Source organism: Mytilus trossulus, chromosome 8 (assembly GCF_036588685.1).
Source record: "Mytilus trossulus isolate FHL-02 chromosome 8, PNRI_Mtr1.1.1.hap1, whole genome shotgun sequence".
Lineage (NCBI taxonomy): Eukaryota > Metazoa > Mollusca > Bivalvia > Mytilida > Mytilidae > Mytilus > Mytilus trossulus.
The window spans coordinates 16859720-16876203 of record NC_086380.1 but is presented as its reverse complement, the minus strand read 5'-3'; the positions used below and the strand labels follow the sequence as shown (position 1 = coordinate 16876203).

Genomic DNA, 16484 nt, shown 5'->3' with positions numbered 1-16484 from the left:
GAGATTATGACCATATCTTGAGGAAAGGATTGTTTTTTTTTGTAAAAATGAGGGATGTGAAAAAGGGGGGAGAAATGGGGGGAGGCAATTTTTTTCTCATTTCAGATTTCAAAAAGTAAAAAGGAAATTTCTTCCAATGTTTATTTTTTTGGGGTTAAGGGCAATATGTAACAGCATAGTGTATTGCACTTAAGCCAAACAAAGGGTGGGTGCACATTTTTTTTTTTTGGGGGGGGGAGGGTCCATTTGTTACAGCAGTACCGTATTGCACAAAAGCAAAAAAATGAATATAAATTCAAATCATATAACCAATTCTAAGTTCTTTGACTACAGTAATTCTGTGTCAGAAACTTATTAAGTGTCAAATATTTAACTACAATCCAAACTCGGACCTGCACCAAGCGCGAATATTGTGCCCATTGTTGCCCCAACTGTTCAGGGTTTGGTAGTCACTTTGTGGTCGTATTTTCAGTATATGAATATTGATAGTAGCTTGCACATTGCTAGGAAACAAATAAATAGTGATGTCAACGTTAATAACCTAATGCAAATTAAAGAATTGACAGAAAATACACACCAAAAAATAATCTGCTAACACATTCCCTATATGATCACTACAGAATTAAATAGATACATCAGAGGCGAATTTAGGGAAGGGCAGGGGGCCCGCCCCCCCTTTTTGGGAAAAAAATGTGTTGCTTATATAGGGAATCACTGAAGCGTGACCGGAGCGGGCCTCATCTAAGGTCAGTTAGGGAGCCCCCACTTATGAAAATTTCTGGATCCGCCACTGTACATTGTTCAGAGACAAAAACCAATAGCCGTGAAAAGTAACCTGAGTTTACCAATGATCAAAAATATGTACGCATCATCTACGATCTACCATGTCTACCATGCAAGTAAAGACTTTGTACAAATTCCCTTTTTTACATAAAGACTATTGTGTCTGAGAGTTTCATTTTTCTTTAATTGTTACTTTGTCCATTATTCTCTACAATAATAAATGTTCCTATTCTTAAGCTTAAGATGCATTTTTCGACTGATTTTTTTTATAACAAAATGGATAGTTGTCGTTATTAAACATGTTATGTACATACACTTTTTTCTGAAGAAGGTTCTTTAATTTTTCCACATTTTGAAGAAGTTTATCTTTTTTTATTGCTTGCTTCTAGGAAGCAATTCGCCGACATATTTTCGGTATCAAAGTGACCTTACTAGCATGACATGTCCTTCACGTAAAAATCCAGTGATTGCAATACGCATGGATCTGTCAGTCACTGCAATAAACTTTAATCTGATTGTACATATGTTATACACGTGCTCAATATCCAGGCTTCTTTGTTGATTGTTTACTAAGGTCACAATCGGTAAACTACGGCTTCAAAACACGACAATTAATGAGCTGTCATATTTTCCCTTCATAACAGACATGCATAGAGAAAAACAAAATGACGATTTTTACCTAAAGAATGATAAAATCGTGCACATAAGACTAATTATATATATATAAGTGTATGATATGTATATATGCATGCATTGCATGGTTCAAGAATTGCCATGGATAAACATTTATTTTCACCAGTCACTCGATATGACTTGAAAACTTGAAAACCAGTTAACGGACCCCTTTATTTTTACATGGCATTTATACATATGCAGATTGTTTGTACCGATTTCAATGAAAAAGTCGAAGATGATTTTTTTCTTTCTATACTATTAAAAAGTAAATAAATATATGCAAAAAAATGCCGTTCATAAAGATCTGATCATCATAATCATCCTTAATTAGATATTGTTTTTTTTTGTTAAAAATAACAATTTCATCATTTAATTGATTAAACTTTGACCTCGTGTTACACATTTATATGTCTGAGCGTTATCAATTAAGCTTAAATCTCTCATCTAAGGTAATTTTTTTATTTTATTGAAATCCGGAACATTTTGTTTGTCCGTATACGATTCAGTATTTTTATAAGTTTGGTAATTTCCGGTCAAGAAAACTATTTTTTGTTTGGTAATATTTTCTGATAAAATATATTATACAAGGAAAATAATTAATTTCACTCTATTTTCCATAATGCTATGAATTTTACATGTTATATATGAAATATATTTACGACAAATAAATGTTTGTATCCCCTCAAACAAAGAGGAATTTGCTTTTTTATGACATTATGTTGGGAAGTATACCCTGATATAACTACATTTAATGTCATTTTGCTAAACATGAACTAGTGAAAACTAATAACATCTTGGAACTGATGAAAGTCTTTCAAGCAAAAATAAAAAAATATCTGTTCAAGACTACAAAGTTATTTGTGTTAGGTGTAAGAGGTGCCTGTAAGAGCCAATGGTACCAGGTTCTCTTTTCATTCAATTCAAAGCTTTATTTATAATCTGCATGTTACTTGTCTTGTCTTGTCTCCATATGAGCCTCCTTTAAATAGGAGCACCATCATGAGTTATGGTGTATAAAGGAGGACATTTGGAGCCTGTATCAGTACAGATTAATGAGAGCATTTGCCTACCCAATTCCCCAGCCAGGCCGTGACAGGTCTTATTACCAGAAAGTTAACCTTCCCCAAACATAAATATTAATACTATGCAATCAAATAAAACATACTAAACTCACGCACTCACCTGATTCGCTCAGTCCTCAAAGTATAAATAAATAATTAAAAAAGTGCAAAACTATATACAAATGTACATAAAATGGAACAAGGTCACCCCGGATGCCATGGCAAAATACGCTAAGGTTATAACGAGGAATCGGTTAGGACAAAATATATATCAAAACCGACACTGCCAAATGCCCTGCTGTATCAATGGTAGAGGAAAGCTGAAAATCCTACTGAAAGGATCTCGGAAAGAAACTACCGATCCATTAGGAGAACAGCAAGAACTCTCAGACTTCAAAAGATAGGTCTGATAGTTTCCAAAGGAAACTACTATTCCAAATGGGGAGAGCACATGTCTCAAACAAACCTGAAAATATCTGCAGAGGTTTTCCTCAACAAGAAAATAATGACCGAAAATGAAAGTACATTGTATATAATCTATTTGATAAAATGCATCCAAGAAAACAATTTAGAAAAACTAATTTGGATGATGTTGATGGATTCTCTCTGCAAAAATTTCACGTCGGCTCTCATCGACATCCGCTAATACTCGATACATAAGGAATAAACATAAGCTCTCTGAGCTTTTATAACTGACAAATATGTTTACAGTACATGCAATATGGACATCAAATTCAAGTATAAAAATATATTTGCCTGCAGCAAAGTACAAAACATAAAAGTTGATCTTGGACAGGCACTTCCTGAATTTCTAGCACTATCGATTCAATATTAAAAAACTTCATTTTGTCCTAATAACAGACATAACATTCAGAGTGGAAATGGGGAATATGTCGAAGAGACAACAACCCTACATGTTTTAACCCCCCCCCCCTCAAACAAACAAAAAATCAACACAAAAAAACCCATGAAATTAAACAAAAATTTTCAATTCAACATATTTTGTTTTCATGTTAACTTCATACATCTACCAGTGTCTACTTTATTCCCAGTTGAATAAATTTACTGCATAATTTTTTTTTAATGAGGTTTACCGTTATAGTAAGTTGCTTCAATTGATAAATAATTTTACAAGAGACTAAAAAAAAAGCTGCATTAGTAAGCAATAACCTAACATCCAAGAATATATAGATTTAATATGTACATTTTGTACCTCTTTTCAATGTACATGTAAATTTGTAATTTCCCACATATTTTGTGCTGCAGTATAAAAATCAAACTTTTTCACCCAGCATGTGTTGGAATGACGATGCATACATTTTTGTCACTTGGTGATGATAGTCACATTACAGAGTCGTCTGAAAACCTTAATTTTATATACCTTGATACATTTATTTTTCAAACCTTTTGTTTCAGTTGTATATAAATAAATGAATAGGAAGATTTGGTATGATTGCCTATGACCCAATGTTCCATAAGAGGCCAAAATGATGCAAAATGAGGATGCTGTACATGTGTGTAAGTGTAAAAGCATTCCAGATAAACATGTTAGAGGATGATCTTACACTGACACACCAAAACAGATAACTATTTTAATCCCAGCTCTCTCTATAAATATATATTTAATAACCTTGTTTTGATATGATACTTGCCAAATAAAGTTGAATAATTGTAATTTTCTTTTACAGATTTAGATGAAATTTAATAATCAAGATGGTGTTCTGTTCTGTGTTAAACTGCAAAATCCAATCAGGACAAGGGATTGCAATGTTCAAGTTTCCTGAAAAAGATTTGGAAAGGAGACAAATTTGGATAGGCAAAGTAGCCTTGAAGAGAAAAGACTTTCAGCCATCACCATTTGCCCGTGTTTGTGCACGTCATTTTACCAATGATCAGTTTGTTATTGATCCGTCATTAGCTGTGTCTATTGGGTACAAACCAAAACAATTAAGATTAAAAGAAAAAGCTATTCCCACCATTTTTGACAACTATAGTCATGATATGGGAGGTATTGTATTGACAACACAAAAACCATGGAGAACACGAACAAATTATAAAACTTCAACATCAGAGAAAGGTGTTAAGAGGAAAAAGAAATATATGTATGCGGTAAGGCATTATGAATACATGTATAAGAGGTATTACAGCTGTTTTCCTAAGACTAGCAAGTTAAAGGTTTGGTTGACTTGATTGCTTTGTTTGCTCATGATTATGTTATTGATTTAAACATGTTGAAATAAAATATAAATTTGTATATATATATATATATATATATCTTTAGTATGCAATATCATAATTCATAAAAAATAAACTTTAAATCAGTAAGAATAAGTGTTATAAATGAAAAAAACGTATCAAATTCATTAATTTCATAAAGATTTAAGTTTAAGTGTATTTGACTTTTTATCAAGATTTTACTTCAATTAATAGTAGAAACAACCATGAAAATTTCAATTGACCAGTATTTGCCAGTATTGACCACTTGGGGAGTATTGTCCGGGGCGGTTAATACCACTGGTAAATACCAGGGGTGGTATTTATCGCCCAACCTTGTATGATGTGCTTCGTAAATAACATTGTGATCAAATTGTTGATATATCTTTGTACCAAATAATTACAAGTTGTTGTATCGTATGCAATTTGTGCACATATCATTTCTATGGACTAATTTGTAGGATGAAGACACTGAAGACAGTGACACTGTATCAAGTAGTGATACCGATTCTTATGTTGCACCAGAACATTCCTCCTTACAAGACGATACTGAACAGTTGATTGATAAATCGCCTAAATCCATTTTAGGATATGAGACAGTTTCTGAAACAGTCAATCGACTTAAGGATTCAGCACCAAAATCTACAACTAGCAAACAGAAACCCAAGAAAACAGCATCAGAAATACTTCAAGCTTGTAAACTTGAGGCTGATGAGATATATTCAATAAAGTCTAAATTACCTGAATTACAAAGTGAGTAATTCAAGGGCTAAAATATATCTGGAAACAAATTTTTTGTCATGTCTACCATGAAAAGTGTATTGCTTTTCCTGGGATAATCATGATAATGGCTATGTATGGGACTGGATTAATGTATTGTTTGTTTCCCCAATCCCTACCCTGCCAAGCCAGGTATAAGTAGGAAAGTAGGGAAATAATTTCATTTTTTCGAAAATTAGCTGTCTGATTCATGTTCACTGATTTGACTCAAATAAGATCTTATTGTTTACTTTTTATGAGGCTCCCACAGGGTACCCCCCTCAGGTCGCAAGGTTGCTTTTAAATTCGTTGAGGGGACGTTTTTAAGAGAAATGTACAGGTCACAGGTCGTTTTCTCAACACAGAGGAGGGAAGTCGGTTGGAGGTCGTATTTACCAAATTTCACAGTTCGCAGGTTGTTTTAAGAAAGCCCTCAGGATGGAAGTCGCCTCTAAAAAGCCCAGAGGTCGCAGGTTGTTTTTGACCCTGCGGGAGCCTCTTTTATGTGAATGAAGAGGATTTTTATTGTCAAACATGTCAAAATAAGAAGATTTGGTATGATTGCCAATGAGACGACTAACAACCAGAGACCAAGTGATGAAGATGTAGACAACTATAGATAACCATACATCATTTACACTGAGTGATACCCATACCACACAGTAAGCTTTAAAAAGGCCAGTCAGGACAAAAATGTAAAACAATTCACACAAGAAAAGATGCCTTCTTTTTGGGATGTATAATTTGCATTTGTGTATAGTTCACACTCCATTAATGGTCAGGGAAACTTGAGGAAAAAAAAGTTTTTTTGTTTGTGTAATACTCATAATCATTTTGGGAAATGTCTATGCGTATTACACAAACAAGAAACTTTTGGAAATGTCACAACTCAAATATAATAGATTAATTAATGATGATTTGAATTTCTATTTCAGATAAGAAAAGGAAAAAAGTGATATGTGCAATGTCAAGAAAGAATGCTACACAATCACCAAACTTTGTTGAGAAGAGAGTACTGGCAGCTAATGGCTTGGGTGATAGAGTGGTAGAATTCCCTGTTGATGGAGACTCAGAGGATGTCACTTCCTCAATATTAAGGTACACATAAGATACATAGAATTGATAAATATAAATGTAGAGCACCATTTTGAGGTTCATATGATTATAGAAGATACGTATACATTGTAGGAATAAATGGTAATGTATTAATGTAGAGAATTATGTTTAAAATGACACAGTTCAATTAAGTTTTGAAAAAAAACATAATTTTTGAAAGCTTATTTGAGTGGGGATCGGAAGGATATTGATCCTGAAATCTCATGCTTAAAAACATGAAATCCTGAGATCCTGAATTTAAAGCAGTTTAAATCCGGACATCCAGAAATTCGAAAAAAAGAATTCCCAGATATTGAAAGGATCAATCCAGAAATCCAGAGCTTAAAAACACCTGATCCCACATTCTAAACAAATTCTATTAATGACACATTAGAAGATCACAAATAACATATACATGTAGTGTTCCAATATATATGTTACTAGTTCTTCTGTTCTTTATGTTGGTTGACTAAATGGCCATCAGATAATTTTACATTTCAGGGAATTTCCCAAACTTCAAGAAGGTGGTGGATTCATCATGTACTGGGCAGACGAGAACAGTCGTAATTTGATATTCCTGGCCTCTAGTGAAGAAAGTTGTAATGTTGATTTACTCTTCCAAATGCATTGTGGAAGTGTTTACATCAAACCTGCTAAGAATGATCTTGAAATAAATAAAGATTTGATATATTACCAAGGTGATAGTGAAACTTGGGGTGAATGTCAGATTTGTGGGAAATTGTTCTTACTGGAATACATTGAGGACCATGTAAACAAATGCAGGGTAGGAACTGAAATTATGTGGTTTTTCAGACAAAAGATTTTTTACTTTCTATTGAATTTAAATACTTTAAATTCTGAAATTTGTGTGTGCATTTATCATATTTCTCACGAATTTTGAGAATATGCCCCATTTGAATAACGCTTGGTTGGCAAAAATTTACCCCAAAGTTGGTCATCAGGTGCAAAAAGCATTAATTTTGACAACTTTTTGTCCCATTTTTTCTTAATCTTTGTGCCAATTTCTGTTATTTTGGAAATCAATATGCCATTAACTAAAAGTAATCAGCCGGGAAAAGAAACACAAGTATTAATTTTTTTATAAAGCTTCTTCAGTACTTGTTTTGGTGTACCTAGAAAATTAATTGTAAATAAGAGGATAAATAGGAGAAAAATTTCTATGTACTAATAAAGAACCATTTATATTTGCAGACTCATTATGACGACATGCTTCTCAAAGAATTAGATATGAAAGAAGGAGCCAACATTCCTTCACCAACTACAGAGCTTCAACTATGTGTCACCAGTAATCATGTGACAACAAAGTTTGATACTACAACCACAGTAGAGCCACAGCATCCTATTACAGAAACAAGTCCAGGATTAGTGGATACACAGGTAGTAGAGAAGATACAACAACAATACTGTAAACTAAATAATTTTTCTCTATACTTTTTCCCCATTTGGGAGGGGGCTGATGGGGACTTTTCATTTCAGTTCACGAGATGCTAAAGGAGTAGGTCAGGTAAGGGCCGATTTTGGCCTCATATTTCAGGTTCATCTGACAAATGATTTTGACCACTTTTTAAACACTTCAGTGTCTATTTCATTTGAATCAATTAGTTTATGTGAAAGATTTGAACTGATTTAGTCATTAAAAACGATCCGATTAAAGCTCAAATATAAAAAATCAACCAAATAGGCCGAAAAATGTCACTTTTCGGATGGTTTTTGTCAAAAATGAAAGTGGCCGCATCCGTGTTCATCCTCAACCTTTATATATGTTATGTTTTATCATAAAATACAACTTTCATTTCAAAATTATGGATGAACACGAATGCAGCCACTTTCGTTTTAAACGAAAACCATCTAAAATTTAACCAAAATGTTACAATTGTGAAGAATTCAGTAAGTTAGCATGACTGTAAGGTGCCAGTACCCGAAATATGTTCATTGTATAGTAAAAAATAGTCCATATTTATGTAGCAGAAGCACTCTTCTGTTCAATAAATAAATAAAAATTTACATTTTATCAATTTTGTAAAACTGCTATATTTTGGGGCCAAAAAGGGCTCTTACTGGACTTTTGCTGATCATAGTTCACAGGAAATACTACAAAACTGTTCACAAAAAGCAACAGTTGAACACCTTCAATCACTCTTCCCAAAAAACCTTAATCATGGAGCAAGTTTATCAAATTCAATTGAAAACAAGTCATGAAAAATGCTCTAATCAACCAGTCACAGATCATAAATCCAAGAAAAATGAAAAATGAATCATGGAAAGCAGATATCCACCATCACAAAGGAGAAAATAACCCATCAGCCCCCTCATTTGGGCTTCTAGCCACTTCATACATATTTTTGTCATGATCATGCTGTATTTATGAAATTATGATCCAAGTTTTACATATTCAAGACTATTTATAATTGCATAGTGTTTTTAGTCACAAAAGTTGTTAAAATAGATCACTTGCTAAATGATTTGGTTTACAGTAGTAGAACTCATCAATTGACCACTGATCTAGAAAAATTATGATGTCCATACAAAAATAGGTCACCATCACCTTAATTTCACACATGAGAGGAGATTTCCATAAAATTTTTCCATCAAGTTTCACACTTTTTGAAGGTTTCAAATTTATTTATATTTAAAATATATGTTAAAATATAGTTGATATAAAACATATTGGGAAAATTTCATTTTGAAAAAATTCCTAATTCCTTGCTTGTTGAAAGTGTTTTTGTAGAAATTCAAAACTTTTCCTCTTGTAAAGTTTTTAATTTTTGGAAGTTCTTTGTATTTATTGAACTTAATTACAGATAGATTTAAAAGATAAGAGTATAAGGTAAACATATAATTTGTTTATACATGTATAATGGCTTCTATGTGAAGAATTACCTGTATTGTTTATTTTTGTAGCCTGGTAATTCACTAACCAATCAGACACAGACTATCAAAATCCAGCAGATTTTGGGGTAAGATTTTATCTGTTATTTTAAACCGTATACCATGTTATTTTCACGGGTGTAAAATTTCACGATTTTCATTGAATAAGGTATAAGAAAATTTTTGGCGGTTATTATTTTGGCGGATTCAACATTTTAACATTACCTTTGCATGTACACTTTTAAATTGGCAGAATTTATTTTGATGATTTTGTTCTATCCGCGAAAATAAGCGAAAATTTACACCCCGCGAAAATAACCCGCTATACAGTATGTTCCTTGTAAGATTTGAAGATATACCTTATGTGCTACTTAACTTGTATGATGATCTGACCATACACATGGCATTTAATGTATATAAAATAAGGAGATTTGATCTGATTGCCATTGAGATTATCCACAGGAGTTCATATATGCAATTAAACATCACTGTACAGCCTTCTTCAATGAAAAAAATAAGTTCCTCATCTGTTTCTGTGTGAGTTTTAACTGCTTTAAACTTATTGAGAAAGTCATATTCAAGGCAGAAATAGGTTACTGCATTTATGTCCTAAATTAATTCTATTATACTTTAGCTTTACACTATATTAATAAACTGTATGTGTACAGCAAATAACCACTTTTGAGAAAGTTGACTATAATCCAAAGAAGTTGGAAGTTTATCAACTTAACTTTGTTCCTCTTTCCATGCCAAAAAAAATGGTTTTAACTTTTAAGTAAACATTTAATATGAAAAGAAGATGAGGTATGATTGCCAAAACATGCAGAAAACTATGAACAAAAAACAATAATATATCACAGCAACAGACAACAACCACTGAATAACAGGCTCCTGACTTGGGACAGGCACATACAGAATGTTGCAGAGTTAATCTTTTTTTAAGGCATTACAGCAGAATGCATTGAGTGTGTAGTTAAAGTGGTACCTAACACTACAGGGAGACAACTCTGTAAAATCTGTGGAATATTAAGCTTCTCAATGATCAAAATAAGTGTTTCTAAAACGGCTATATAACCAGTCTAATTTTTCTGATAAAACTGTTGGTTCAAATTTTTTGAAATTTTTATATTTTTGTTAAAGGGTCAAAGTAAATACTTTTTTAAAATTTTATGAAAATTAAACGAGTCAAATTGATTTTAGATAAGGTGTTGGGTACCACCTTAAAGGTTACATCTTTAGTTGTCTTGATTGCTAGCTGAACAGTGAATTAATTATTAAAGGAGGGTAGTATACATAACCTAATGACTTCACTGCAGTTCAACTAACAAGCAAGCTAATCAAAGATTTTACCTTTGCGTACACACTTAATGCAATCTGCTGTAACTCTCACATAATGTATATTTATATTGTGTTGAATAATTTGAAATTTACCTTGAGCTGTATCTAAGTATTCATGATATCATCCTGCCAAAGAAAGGCTAAATTGACAGTCTGTTTTAACTGTTTAAAACCTAACAAATTGGTCTGATTCAGTTACTCTAGTAGCAACTGATCAGAAGTACTTCAATTCACACATATTTAATTTAAAATTGACATCTATTTAGATTTGTGCTAAATTTCTGTTCTTTGTTAAATATTTCTGAATGATTCATTCTCAAACTAATTTTTACCTTATTTCAGTTCAAAGACTGGACCAGGTGATAAACCAGACCAGATGTTAGTCGTTACTCAAGATCCAGGCTATGTAGATAGCCTGAGGAGTAATTTCTTTGCAATGCAACAAGAGAAACAGTTATGTGATGTGCTGCTGAAAGGGGCAGACAACTCCTACATTAATGCTCACAAACTTGTCCTTCTAGCCAGTGGGAGCCCATATTTCCATAACTTGTTATCTGGTCCTCAATCAGCCACCTGTAATCCACAAGTCATTGACTTTACACTTTATCCTTTTCCCGTTTTAGAATCATTAATAAGGTATCTTTATACTGGTGAAATTATGATTCCTCGACCACTTGTCAGTAAATTTAATAATCTTTGTGGCGTGTTGAAGTTGAATGCCCAGAATCTACTGAAACACTGTTTTGCATCCTGTCCTCCTACAAGTAACTTTACTGTCAGTTTACTTGGTGCTAAGAAATCAGATTCCATTGAACATGTAGAAGAGAACCCTAATTTAAGTTATTTAAAATCAAACCGATTTGTCACTGCACCGAAAAGGCTTTCTGAAAAACTAAGGGACATAATTGAAAAGAATGAAAAACTATTTAAAGATGTCGGAATGAACAGTAATGCTAATTCAAAACTTAAAAGTAAACAAAAGAGAAGCTTTGATATTTCACAAGAGGAATACCCAATCGGTAATGTGATGGTAAAATCTACAGTACCTAGTTTAATAGTAACAGAGGAACAGATTAATGTTAAGACAGAACAGGAAGAGTTATCTGTGGAACATTCCTATACAAACACTGAGAATGCTAGCCCAATGTTTAACATCAGTCAAGAAAATGACACACAGACTATGTTGACCAATGATTACCTTGATGAGGATAACAGCAACAAACTTAAATTCAAAACAAACTGTGACATTACGTTAGTGTCTGAAGGTCACACAGTAGATAATATATCTGATGTCGTTGTAAAAGTAGAAAATGTAGACATGGAATCAGAAAATATTCACAGCGATTATGAATCTAAAACAATGAACTTGGAATCGGAAAGTGCACACAGTCATTACGTCCCAGATATAGTGATAAAAACAGAGCCATGTGATGATGACTATTGGCAAAAGAGACCTGAATTAGGATTGGAGTTAGAAACAGAAAGTTATGATGGATTGGGCAGTGTTACAGTAAAGGAGGAACCACTCACATGATAGAAATTACAGGGTGGAAGAAGCAGTTCTGTGAATATGTTTGTAAAGGGCAACAATTCTGTACATTTTGGAAGAAGCAGTTCCATAACTATATTTGAAAAAACAAACAATTCTGTTCATTTTACAGGAAGTAGAAATCAGATTTTGCTTAAACTAGATTCATGCTTCAGAACTGAGGAAGGCATTGACTAATTATAAATATGATGTTATACATTAGGGACTGGATGGGGTGCTTCTATTATGAATTTGTTATTTTTGTAGTCCATTTTTCTATATTTTTTCTATCTTTTTGGTCTATTAATCTCAATTCTTGATTTTTAATCAACTCATTATTCTCTGTTCTTTATTTTTTTGTACTCATTATTTTAAGATCTTTAAGCCACACCCAGATTCTCACACATGTATGTCTTAGTTTTAAAATTTCAGTTACACAGCTAACATCAGGAAGTATGGCTGTTTTAGACATTTTTATTCCCCACCTACAATAGTAGAGGGGCATTATGTTTTCTGGTCTGTGCGTCTGTTCTTCTGTCTGTTCCTCCCTCCGTTAGTTTGTCAGTCTGTTTGTTTGTTTGTTCCTCTGTCCCGCTTCAGGTTAAAGTTTTTGGTCAAGGTAGTTTTTGATGAAGTTGAAGTCCAATCAACCTGAAACTTAGTATATATGTTCCGTATGATATGATCTTTTTAATTTTAATGCCAAATTAGAGTTCTGACCCCAATTTCACGGTCCACTGAACATAGAAAATGATAGTGCAAGTGGGGCATCCGTGTACTGGGGACACATTCTTGTTGACCAATGTGATATATTTACACCCCTTGCAGGAAAGGGTTACAACTAAATTTATAAGTTTTTTTTTTATGAAAATAAGAGTCATTAAAGGTATGAGATCTTTTTAATTTAGCTGCTTTTCTATGTATAATATTATTATTAATTGTTATTTGCTCTAATATGATCTGTACAATTGCAATATCATTTCATCTTGGAGAATATCTAAGAGAATGTTTTTGTTATGCCTTTTACTTATCATGCTTATTTTGATCTTTCATTGATTTTATATTTGTATATTTATTTATATCTTAACGATAATTTCTTTATCCACAGATGAAATTTTATAGAATAAGGAGTAGGAAAATAAAAAAATCTTGTCCTCCAAATTTTTTAAACAAATGATAAAAATTGTATGTTTTAAGAGATACATTTTTTTCAGTGTATGTATATAGAACTGATTGGGTAATTTATCTCACATTCTGTCTAGGTGAGAAAAATTCTGCATTTGCAAGTATTTTATCAATTATTTATCGCTAAATTTATTTCAGTTAATAATTCTTATACTATAGATATAGCTTTTTATGCCAACTCCATTTTGAGTCAAAATAAGATTTTCCTGAATTTTCTACAGTTTTTGTGTACAATATTTTTACACATGTTGCAGGTACAATACTGTTGTTAACATTTATAAAATCTTATGATACATTGTTACTTATGTTATTTCAAATGTTACAATGTACTCTATGTCGTTGAGGTGATGAGTACACATTTTAACATTAAATTATAAAAAAAAATGTACAATACAGTTTGTTGGTATCAGATTGTATGAACCTTTGTTATTAGTAGCATTTTTAATAAGCAACAATTGTCTTTTCATGTTTTGAGTCCCCTACTGACAAAGTTGAAGGGAACTTTAGTTTTGCACTCCCCATCTGGCCGAAAGGGCCAAGTGAGCTTTTCTCATCACATGGTGTCAGTTGTTGGTCTTCCATCATGGCATCTGTCGTTGTCGTCTGTATATCTATTTGTCCAATGAAGTTCTAACTTTTTCTAAAAAACAACAGACGAAAGCTCCCTGAAATATGTATTCAGTCTTTTGAAACTGTAATACCTTCTGATCTATTTTCCCAAACTCTTTACTTCCTGTAATGTTGAAATTTCGTTGCATTTTCCTAGGGAAAACTGAAAAGTTTTTTCTGAAATTGTTATCAGGTATCATGTGAGCATGGGTAATTATGCGTTATAAGATTCATTGTTTATCAACTTCTCTATCTTAGACTATTCTAATACATAATGACCATTAATGACAGTTTAATCTACTTTTCTATGTAACTACACATATAAAGAGCCTCCTGAAATTTGTAACCTGGCTTCATGAAAACATTCTTTACTCTGTGATAAGTTCCAAATTTTATTACTCATCAACATCCTGTTAACAAAAGTCCTTAAGCAGGGGGTATTATTAGTAAGCAGTTGGTCTAAGTTTTACTTGTTATAAAATCTTTTAGTGCTGTCTTGCCTGCGATAAAAGTTACAGTGTGGGCGACACGGCATACATTGCAAAACATGGGGGTGACTTTCAGGCAGTGGCTGCAGCTTTGGCTGAAACTTTGTTTTTACCTTTATTTCAGAAGATAGAAGACACCAATGCGTCATATATTATATATAGACACGTTATATTATTAAGTTTCCGTCTGTCCCTGAGACAGAGTTCATCTGACCTCGACCTCATTTCATGGATCAGTTAAGTGATAAGGTCCGTTTTCTTGAGATACTATAAGCAGTGAGTAAATTATATTTGGCGCATTGAGTGATGGGAAGATGAACTTGTATCTCTGGCTGGTATTATCTGACATTAACCTCATTTTTATGGTTCATTGCTCTATGTTCTTTTTTCAGTGTGTGTTTTTTTTTATAGTACTTTAGTAATAGGCCTACTTGATTTGATGTACGTAATGATTGCAAAATCTACATGTGCTTCTGGCCGGTATCATCTCACCATATCTCGATTTTCACAGTTCATTGGTTTATAGTAAGTTGTGTTTTGATCTGTTTTTTGAATACTTTAAGTAATATGTCGACTATACTTTGTGTATGGAATGATTGTGAGTTGTACATGTCTGTCTGGCAGGTTTAATCTGAAAAATACAATGTCTCTTATGTAATCTATGGCTGCATAGTTATGTCGTCGTTTAGTATTTTTGATACATTTGCTAGTTAATTTTCATTTAATTTTGATCCTGTGTTAAGTGCACATGCTTTTTTCTACTTACTTAATGCATATGAGTAAGGAGATGTTGTATGATTGCAAATGAAATAACTATTCACCAAAACCCTACAGAAAAGGATGTAAGCAACAATTTGGCACATTACGACTATAAAACAATGAGTGCAACTCCAGAGAAAATTCGAAATGTGACCATTTTGAGATTAACACATGGGTAGTGCCTTTATCTTTTGTATCAAATTTCAAGAGGTACAAGTGGCCGAAGTGAACACACCATATAAACACATAGATAAATGAAGACTGAGCCACTAAAACCTCAGCAAAAACCGGTGATGATTGCAGGTGCTCAGAAAGGGTAAACAGATTCTGCTTCACACGTGCGACCTATCGTGTTGCTCATGTGAGTTCACATCCAATGATAATGTTTATTCGGTAGGTTACATAACAGGAGCAGACGATGGGATATGGTAACAACAATTGGAACAAATACGTCGTTGTCCGTGCAACAGATCGTATTTGATAGTGGTCAATCAACTCGTGAAGCCGTTCGTTCAATTTGCGAAGAGTTGATTTCTTCTTCACGACATGGAACTCCTGATTTAATAGCTTCCTTGTAATCAGAATTCGCTAACATCATGAAAGGTACTACAAACTCTATGATATCGTATCATTCATTTCCTCAAAAGATAGACGAAGGATACCAGAGGGACATTTAAACTCGAGTTGAAAATGAACTGACAACGCCATTGTCTATAAAAGAAAAAGACCAACCGACAATAAATAGTACACAAAACACAATATAGTCAACTAAAGAATGGGCAACCTGAACCCAACTTAAAACAGGACGTGAATTCAGGTGCTCCGTTAGAATAAGTAGATCCTGTTCAACAAGTGGCATGCGTCGTGTTGCACAAGTAGGTACTCAACCAGTCTAATTCGGTTTGTCACACTAGAGAAAAGGTGACTGGAATGAAATTACGACATGCATGAAGAACATATCCGCCATAATCTCTGAAACGGATATTCCATAACAACTCCGTAAAATTTCAAATTCGCCATTTGGAACTCTTTGTTGAATACTTATAACTATCTTGTGAGAAGATATTATAGATTAGTTTCCATCTGACTCCATTGTCAATT

At 33.0% G+C, this 16484-nt stretch overlaps 1 protein-coding gene across 2 annotated transcripts; it reads left to right on the top strand.

Moving 5' to 3' along the window:
• The first annotated feature begins 1956 nt into the window (after positions 1–1956).
• Positions 1957–14038, top strand: LOC134680622 (uncharacterized). 2 transcript variants are annotated; one of them, XM_063539734.1, is made up of 8 exons: positions 1957–2014; positions 4208–4628; positions 5195–5486; positions 6428–6590; positions 7089–7371; positions 7800–7985; positions 9510–9565; positions 11157–14036. In XM_063539734.1, exons 2-8 carry the CDS (start codon positions 4233–4235, stop codon positions 12346–12348), a joined length of 2568 nt encoding a protein of 855 aa, XP_063395804.1. In that variant the 5' UTR covers positions 1957–2014; positions 4208–4232; the 3' UTR covers positions 12349–14036. The 2 variants fall into 2 exon arrangements, with proteins under 2 accessions (XP_063395804.1, XP_063395805.1); XM_063539735.1 differs by having other exon boundaries at positions 1966–2014; positions 4208–4340; positions 11157–14038.
• The last annotated feature ends 2446 nt before the right edge of the window (positions 14039–16484 follow it).